Source organism: Octopus sinensis, linkage group LG21 (genome assembly GCF_006345805.1).
Source record: "Octopus sinensis linkage group LG21, ASM634580v1, whole genome shotgun sequence".
NCBI classification, from domain to species: Eukaryota; Metazoa; Mollusca; class Cephalopoda; order Octopoda; family Octopodidae; genus Octopus; species Octopus sinensis.
The window spans coordinates 9,127,899-9,137,857 of record NC_043017.1 but is presented as its reverse complement, the minus strand read 5'-3'; the positions used below and the strand labels follow the sequence as shown (position 1 = coordinate 9,137,857).

The window sequence follows — 9,959 nt, the reverse complement described above, 5'->3', positions numbered from 1 at the left end:
TTTTAGTCGAACAAATCACCCCGGGACTTATTTTCTAAAAGCCTAGTATTTATTTTATTCTATCGGCTTCTTTTGCTGACTGCTAAGTTACGGGGATGTAAACACACCAACACCGGCTGTCAAGCGGTGACGGGAATGGACAAACACAAACACAAAGGCACACACATAGATATATGCATATACACACATACATACATACATACATACATACGTGATCTCTTGAGCACTACCAGCTCAAATATTGTCTCCTCTGTCTTCCCTCCTTGGGATCTTTCCTTCTCCTTGTTTCCGACGAAGAGCTCCGCTCAAAACGTTAAACCCTCCTTCCCTTCTTTCCTGAGCGTCAATAATACTTTAATTGTTCCACGTCCTGCGTTGGTGTGTTTTTTTCTCATCTTTTCTCTTTTTTTCTGTGTTTTTTGTGTTGGATTAACTATTATAATATATATATATATATATTATATATATATATATATATATATATGATATATATAATATATATAATATAATATAATATAATATAATAGATATATATACTGAAAGAAGCCCGTCGTATATTATATATATATATATATATATATATATATATATATATATGCGACGGGCTTCTTTCAGTTTCAGGCTATAGTAGAACACACTTGCCCATATGAATAATATACATATATGTGTGTATGTGTGTGTGTGTGTGTGTGTGTGTGTGTGTGTGTGTGTGTGTATTAGAAAAAATGAGATACTCAGAAATTTGGATGGTTTTATATTTACAGATATTTATTAATATGTCACATGCTTGCGTCCACTCCAGTGGAGTCATCAGATTGAACTTTTTCAGGAATTTTGTCTCTTTTTATAGTATTATTGAGTATGTAGGGGTGGAGAGAGATATAAGATAGTACGAAAGGGTGAGGAATGGGAAGAAAGTGAGAGATAGTGCGTGTGTGTGTGTGTATGTGTGCGTGTGTGTGTGTGTGTGTGTGTGTGAGATCCATTAGGAACATCGCATGTGAACGACTTCTATGTTGGTCTTTCGAAAAATAAACATTTCTTAATGAATAAATTTGGTTTTCATGCAGGAGTGGCTGTGTGGTAAGTAGCTTGCTTACCAACCACATGGTTCCAGGTTCTGTTCCACTGCGTGACACCATGGGCAGGTATCTCCTACTACAGCCTCAAGCTGACCAAAGCATTGTGAGTGGATTTGGTAGACGGAAACTGAAATAAGCCCATCGTATATATATGTGTGTGCGTGTGTGTGTGTGTGTGTGTGTGTGTGTGTGTATGTTTGTGTCAGTGTTTGTTCCCCAGCATCGCTAGACAACCGATACTGGTGTGTTTACGTCCCCGTCACTTAGGGGTTCGGCAAAAGACACCGATAGAATAAGTACTAGGCTTACAAAAATAAGTCCTGGGATCGATTTCTTCAACTAAAGGCGGTGCTCCAGCTTGGCCGCAGTCAAATGACTGAAACAAGTAAAAGAGTAAAAGAATATCGAAAATACACGCACGCACGCATACACACCACACACACACACACACACACACACACATATGAGTGTATGTGCGTTTGTTAAAATCAACGTCCTTGAAGACATTTTATTACGTTTCGGTCTGGAAAAGGGAGATAAATCTTTGAAGGGACGTAACTCTGATAAATGGTATCGCATTCATAAAGATCGCTAAAAGAAGTTATACTAAATCAACGTATTTTAGTAAAAACCTCTGAATATTTTGCAGCAGTATGGCTGTAAGCAAATGACTGACACTAATAAAGACTAACACACTCACACACACTCATACACACACACATAAATATACGCACACATACATGCATCTTCTCGCATTTGTGTCTGCGTGTGTCTATGTGTGTGTGTGTGTCTATATTAGTAGCTTCGACGGAGAAACAGATTTCTATTGCATAATATAAATCCAATATATTTTATAACAGTTTTATGCTTCCATAGGATATGGATGGTGTGTGTTAACGCGATATCGCTCACGTCTTACCCCGTGTCCCCGGAACCGGAAACTCCATGTATGTTACTTCCTGCCACGTTGGCGGCCATATTGGTTGTCTTGGTTTGTCAGTTTGCGGTGTTGGAACCAACACCCCCGTCTTCGTCGAGCTCTATTGTTTCTTGCTCTACTTCCTCTTCTCCGGGGCTTCTCTTCTTACCATGGGAGGCTCTTTCAGCACCGAAGTACCTGGTGGTGGAACCGAAGGTTATCATGTACTTAGGGTAAGATATATTTTTCATCATCATCCTTCGCTGCCGCTTATTATTATTGTTGTTGTTGTTAAGGGTTCTGTTTTTCGTTGCATACCAAATCCATCCTCCCCCTTTTTTTCTCGTCTGCTGTCATCGTTTAACTACAGGTCCGCCCTGTTTGAGTAATATCTATGACCAAACGTATTCCATTCGTGACCTTCCAGCCGTTATTATAAAAAACATATCTGGCATTACATTATCTAAGGTATCCTTCTAATTTTTAATTCTATAAAGGCCTGAATTAAAACAAGACGTGACTGCTATTTCTAGCCGCTCGACCTACCACGTAGGCGATTGACTTGCCGTTAATATTTTTTTATTCCCACTTCGTTATATGTCTGTCCCCTAACAGATTTATTTTCACCTCTTTTACTCCCCTTATATGTCATTTACTTCCAAGTTTACTAAAAAGAACGACATACTAAATAGCTTTTATTCTTTCTGTTGTAGTAGTATTAGTAGTAGTAGTTCAAATCCCAATGGTGTCAATTTTGCTTTACACTCTTCCGGGGTCTGACATAACCGTAAAGCTCCCGTCAGGTACTTGTGGCCTTGCATCGAACCGACTTTTCAGCCTCCCTCGTGTCTCCCCGCCCCCACAAAAAATTTCTGGATTTTGGGACTCTCTGCTACAAATCGTCGTCGTCATCATAAATCGTTCCCTTCGTTTCCTCGACATTTGCTGCCTGAATGACAAATATAAACCAATTATTATTATTATCATTATCATTATTAGTCGGCAAGAACCAGACCAGATGGTTCTTTTGACGTATTAGATTTAACATCTTAACTTTCGTTCCGCTTCAAACCATCCGCCGTATGTATACGTGGATATATATTTTAGGATTTAGATATACACACATACACACGCGCGCGCGTAGTACCTACCATTCTACCCAGAGTGTTTTATACATTAGCTCCAGCCCGTAATGTTAATACTATATTATCGATAGTGGTGATTAAAATTCGGTCAGAGATATACCCACGTCTGGTATCTATATTCGGTCTCCTTGCCTCCTAATTTCATCACACTATCAGCTTCCGAACACCTTACAATATACACACCGTCGCTGATTACGTATAACATGTTATACAGAAACCCAAGTATGATACAATGTGTTTATATATATATATATATATATATATATATGCATACATACATACATATACACACCGCACGCATGTTTCTGCACACCTGGACATTCTCATTGTCAGCCGTGTCCTTGTCTTGTTTGAGACTGTGATTTGAATGAGATTTGGTTGCTATTTCTAGCAAGTCTAGTCACCGAGTTGAAGGAACAATCTCGGAGATTCTGTACACATTTGGTTTTGTCAACGAGGGTGCCTCAACGTGGTCGTTTAGGCTACTAGAAATAGCAGCTAAATCTCCCTCGGATTATACCCTGATATCTCGGGAAACTAAATGGCGCATCGAATAGTGTGGTCTCCTAGGATATGCAGTGTCCGACAGAAGGGTGAGGATGGTCATGGTTGTAACGTCTTTGATCATAGCTCTGCTTATTCAGGGTTGGCCTCCTCCGTGTGTCTGGACACACACACACATATATATATGTAGTAAATGGACGTTGGTTTATATTGAAACTTCGCAATTAGTACTCTTCGTGTTTGACCTTTTCGTATAAGAAAGGTGAAACTCGGAGTATCGATTGAGACAGTTCAATAGTTAGAAATTGTGTGTGTGTGGCGGGGGACATGCTACAGTTTAATACCGGTTACCTGGGAAATAATCGTGTAGCCTCTTCTATAAACAACAACGAACGACAATGAAACAAGATAGCAAATAGCAACGAAATTATTAATTGGTATTTGAACTGTGTTTGATTACACATGAGCGTGTGGTTGGATAGGTAGGTAGGTAGGTAGATAGATAGATATAAGGGTTACGTTTGCAGTCCTTTGTGTATCATCTGTAAAGAGAAAAATGAGGGTGGTCGTGGTGGTGGAAATTCGTAATGAGGGATATGGTAGGTTAGAAGAAGCTTAATTAACGTCTTAAATTAATTGTCTTTCTCATATATATTCTTTTGAATATACATTAACGTATGAATTACATTATATTTTATATTGTGTGAAAGCTGGTCATTAACGCCTCTGTTGTCGCTACTAAGGGCATCTTAGCTGCGTTATAAGACCCCACCCCGGGCGAATAAATGCACTGGTCCCTTATAGTATTTCTTTATTGATAACAAGTCCCACAGCATACATAGATCAGAACTGGACCCCCTGATCCTGTGGGTTTTCAGGGCACTTGCCCAATGTGTTCGTGTCTTAAGACGGCTTTTGTCGCTACATGTTTTCTCTCTACGTACGATCTTACAGACGACAATATATATCTATATATGCATGTACACACAAAATTATGTATGTATATTATGCGTGCGTCTGTACAGATGTTTTTTATGTCGAATTATGTATGAAAACAGCTTAACATTATCCTGAAAGGTGCATATTTATTGTACTTTTTACAAGAGGGGCAAAAGTGACTTCGAAGTCTCGGTCTTGGGTTAGCCGTTAAGGGGAATGTGATGTAAGACAACGTTGAATCTAGATACACGAAGTATTCATGCACAGTATGGACAGGTTTCATGAAAATAGCGAAGCATGTATGTATGTATATGTGTGTTTAGTGTATACTTGTGAGGTTTATGTAAAAACATAGATTTTAAGAAAAAGAAACGAAAAACTAGCCAGCCACATCCCCCAAACTCCCGTACTGTGAGAGGCTCTTTGATGAGAGAATCAACTTGTGCTGAGGGCGGTGGAAGCATGTTGATGCGATCCTTTGACCAGTTGTCTTCCAGACTCTTTCTTCCCACCGCCACCACCTTTACAACTACTGTTGCTGCTAGTTTTTTAATTTATTATTTATATAGAGTATTCTTATTCTTATTATTATTATTGTTAATTTGTTGCCATTACAATTGCCGGCGACGTGGAAGTCCTGATTTGCGCTGTGTACGTAGACGGGTGCGGACAAGCGCGTGCGTGTGTGTATACATGTTTATAAGTTAGTTCCACAACTTGCAACTAGGTCGTCGTATGTTAGTGACAGAATTGCTGGGTAAGGGTCGATTCAATATCTGCAGCTGTCGACCAAATACTGTTTGTGTGGTTTTATTTTTGTTTTATCTGTAGTCGGCGATGTTTATTCGTGGCTGTGTGGGAAAAAAAAGCTTGCTTCCCAACCACATGGTTCCGGGTTCGGTCCCACTATCTGACACCTTGGGCAAGTGTCTTGTACTATAGCCTCGGGCCAACAAAATCCATGAGTGGCTTTGATAGACGGAAACTGAAAGAAGCTTGTTGTGGCTGTGTGGTAAGTAGCTTGCTAACCAACCACCTGGTCCGGCTTCAGTCCCACTGCGTGGCACCTTGGGCAAGTGTCTTCTACTATAGCCTCGGGCCGACCAAAGCCTTATGTGTGGATTTGGTAGACGGAAACTGAAAGGAGCCCGTCGTATATATGTATGTGTATGTGTGTATATATGTTTGTGCATCTGTTTGTCCCCCCTCCCCAACATCGCTTGACAGCCGATGCTGGTGTGTTTACGTCCCCGTAACTTAGCGGTTCGGCAAACAGGACCGATAGAATAAGTACTAGGCTTACAACGAATAAGTCCTGGGGCTATTTGCTCCAGCATTGCCACAGTCAAATGACTGAAACAAGTAAAAGGTAAAAGGTATTTATACACAATGTAAGTATTACATACATATTGAAAGGTTGTTTTTTAGGGGTGTTGGTCGACTCTGGACCTTTGAGAGAAATATTAATCTCATCTTGGATGTGACACCTGTTACTCACAGGTAAATATTTCCCAGATGACTTGGTGGCTGCTGTTCACAGCTGTGAGTCAATTAAGGTAACGTGGGCTATAGTGAGCCACTGTGATGTGAGACATCCCCTGGATATCACACCAGTTTATTACAGTAGAGATTTGGCTGCTATTTCTAGTAGGTCAAAAGAGCATGTAGAGGTAAAGCATCTCTGCTGACACAACAATAATTCTACTCAAGAACACAACACATCACCTGGTTTGGGAATCAATCCCACAGTCTAGTAATCATGAGAGCAGCAACCTAACCTTGGCCTTGCACCTTCACACACAAACACACACACACATGTGACACACCCTCACACATTCCTTGTTGGCATTATGACTGATCACTCTGCTCTTTCAAAGACCTCTGGAATAAAAAAAAAAAAAAGCCTTATTTGAAAAACAGGTAACAATTGGTGATAGAAAGAGCATCTGGCCATAAAATTCTTCTACCAATATTTATCCATTTAACCCATGGAAGAATTAATTATATCTATGTATAAGGTGCAGGTGTGACTGTGGTAAGAAGCTTGCTTCCCAACCACATGGTTCTGGTTTCAGTCCTGCTGTGTTGTACCTTGGTCAAGTCTCTTCCACTATAGCCTCTGGCTATAGTACCAGTTACGCACTGGGGTCGATGTAATCGACTTAATCCCTTTGTTTGTCCCCTCTATGTTTAGCCCCTTGTGGGCAATAAAGAAGTAAATAAGAAACTATAGCCTCTGGCTGACCAAAGCCTTGTGAGTGGATTTGGTAGACAGGAACTGAAAGAAGCCTGTTGTGTGTGTATATATGTATATATATTGTGGCCAATGCCAGTATCACCCTCATGCTGTTAGCATGTATAAGCACCCACTACACTCTCATAGTGGTTGGCATTAGGAAGGGCATCCAGCTGTAGAAACTTTGTCACATAGATCAGATTGGAGACTGATGCAGTCTTCTGGCTCGCCAGCTCTCAGTCAAACTGTCCAACCCATGTCAGCATGGAAAGTGGACATTAAACGATGATGATGGTTATATATATATATAAATTTAACATGGGCGATTTTTTCTTGTCTTGGGATTCATGGTCAAACGGCTGGGTGGAATTGCGCGAAAAATAACACATGTAGAATGATCCGGTGGTGTTCTTCGTTTGCTTAGTATTTGGGCTTATTTTCTGATTTGGTTGAATCTTAGTTGGGTTATTTTTTTTTTTTTTTGCTTGGGCAGTTATTTTTAGCATTTTGACAGAAAAAAGTCCTTCTAAAATTGTTTTTTAACATAAGCATGCCCAAACAAGTTGAATGCTTACAAAAAGCAGGTTTTACAGCCATATCATCCAAACTGACCAGGTGAAACTGGGCTTAGCTGCTAGTATATATATATAGTGTGTGTATATATGTATCTTTGTGTCTGTGTTGGTCCCCCCACATCACTTGACAACCGATGTTGGTGTGTTTACATCCCCCATAACTTAGTAGTTCAACAAAAGAGATTGATAGAATTAGTACCAAGCTTATAAAGTATAAGTTCTGGGATCGATTTCTTCAACTAAAACCCTTCAAGGTGGTACCCCAGCATGGCCACAATCAAATGACTGAAACATATCATAGAATATATATATACATGTACACACACACACACACACACACTTTTTTTTGGTACTACCACTCCTATTTCCCCCCCCCCCAACCGATATTCACCATTGACAATGCCCTCTCCCCTGTTTGCAAGCCATTCACTATATATCCTCCATATTTCCTACCTCAAACAACCTGTTGCTCATATCACATTCTTGTGAACTTAATTGATCCTTTGCCCCTACCACCCACACCTATTTCTCTATCCCCATCCCCCTCATATTCACCTTTATTTATCTTAAAGGTGCATCCTGACACCTTATTATCACCATCTTCTCCCCTTTTCCAAGTAGTGTTGGCCAAGTATCCCTTCTATTGCTAAACACATGTTCCTGTCCCTTTATTCATACTCTTGCCTCTCAACAACTGACATAAACCACCTCCCTCAATAAACCCCACCCTTAATCAATGGGTCCTGTCTTGCCACTTGGTAACCTCACTAGTGCCAGTGAAACTAAAAGCACCCAGCACACTTTGTGACTTGGTTGGCATTAAAGAGGGCATCCAGCTGTAGAAATCCTGTCAAAACAGACAATGGGGTTTGGTACAGACCTCTGACCTCTCAGATCCTGTCTAAGCATCCAATCCATTTCAACATGGAATACAGATATTAAATGATGATGATGATGATGATATGTAATATGCACACACACATACAAACATGACGATATCAGATGGCTCCAACCTAAATTTACACCAGTTTTATGGTAAATAATATACTTCATATAATCAGGCCCTATCCTTTTCAAAATAATCTCTTTGAGAACATAGACAGTGATCCCTAGGTGTCTTCTGTACCTTGAAGTTACTGTGAACACCCTCTTCCTGAAGGCCATCCAGTTCTGCATGTGACTATGTCCGAAACTCATCCCTCTTCTCAAAGTGGTGTGTGTCCCTTTCAGCTTCATTTTTGTCTTGGGGAAAATCCTGAAGTCAAGGCATCACTGCTTTTCTTTGAGTGTCAAAGAGCTGAGAGACAAAACTCCACAGCACAACAATGCATGTTCAAGTTTACCATGAGAATCTCCTGGTTGTAGGCTGTCTAGATGTCCTAGTTTTTAAATAATAATCTTTGTGTCTTAAAAGAATGCTTTGGGATAGTCAGTTGTCCTGCTTTTTAACCTTTTCATTTCCATATTTATGTTGACGGCTTTGTTTAATTAATTTTGAAACTAATGAAGAATTTAGTAAAATAACTATGCCATTAAGTTGGTGTTTGTGGAGGTGCAAAGGCCCAGTGGTTAGGGCAGCGGACTCGCGGTCGTAGAATCACATTTTTGATTCCCAGACCGGGCATTGTGAGTTTATTGAGCGAAAACACCTAAAGCTCCATGAGGTTCCGGCAGGGGGTGGTGGTGAACCCTGCTGTACCCTTTCACCACAACTTTCTCTCACTCTTTCTTCCTGTTTCTGTTGTACCTGTATTTCAAAGGGCCAGCTTTGTCACACTCTGTGTCATGCTGAATCTCCCCGAGAACTACATTAAGGGTACATGTGTCTGTAGAGTGCTCAGCCACTTGCACGTTAATAAATGAGCTGTGACGTCACTGGTGCCAAGCTGTATTGGCCCCTTTGCCTTTCCCTTGGATAACATTGGTCGCGTGGAGAGGGGAGGCTGGTATGTGTTGGCAACTGCTGGTCTTCCATAAACAACCTTGCCCAGACTTGTGCCTCAGAGGGGAACTTTCTAGGTGCAATCCCATGGTCATTCATGACCAAAGGGGTCACTAACTTGGTGTTTGAAATATATATCATGAAATTTTGGTGGAAGGTTTTGACTTAGATCACTTTCAAATGGAGAGCTTGCATCATATTGAACCAAGGGTGGTTTCAGATAGATTTGTATCAAAATGGTTAAATTTTGTTTTAATCTCAAAAATAAATTTTCATTGATATTTTCCAATTTATTTTTTAAATTTTTTTTATTACTTTCAACAAATCACTTTCCCCACAGTTTTTAAGTTTGTTTATTCAACTTTCACTAATCCTTTAGCATTTAACCAGCTATATACTAGGCTCGAATATTCTACCTGTTTTATGTTGAAACTGGCTGGATCTGACCTTTCACACCAACCCTACAATGCCATTCTAAAAATAAACCATCACGTCATCAAAATTAAAAGATAAAGCATGATTAAATGCATACAAATGTACATATATGTTTGGGTGTATATGTATTTGTGTGTGCACAAGAGGTGTTACTAGAAAGCTTTCAGACTGCAGTAATTGTA

At 40.0% G+C, this 9,959-nt stretch overlaps 1 protein-coding gene across 3 annotated transcripts in view; it reads left to right on the top strand.

Annotated features, from left to right (window-relative positions):
- Window positions 1-2,012: 2,012 nt before the first annotated feature.
- Window positions 2,013-9,959, top strand: part of LOC115222862 (Golgi reassembly-stacking protein 2) — a 47,880-nt gene continuing 39,933 nt past the window's right edge. For all 3 annotated transcript variants that reach the window (XM_029793218.2, XM_029793217.2, XM_036512044.1), the window contains exon 1: window positions 2,013-2,234. In XM_029793218.2, coding sequence (XP_029649078.1) covers window positions 2,028-2,234 — 207 coding nt within the window. In that variant the 5' untranslated portion in view covers window positions 2,013-2,027. The remainder of the gene's footprint in view (window positions 2,235-9,959) is intronic.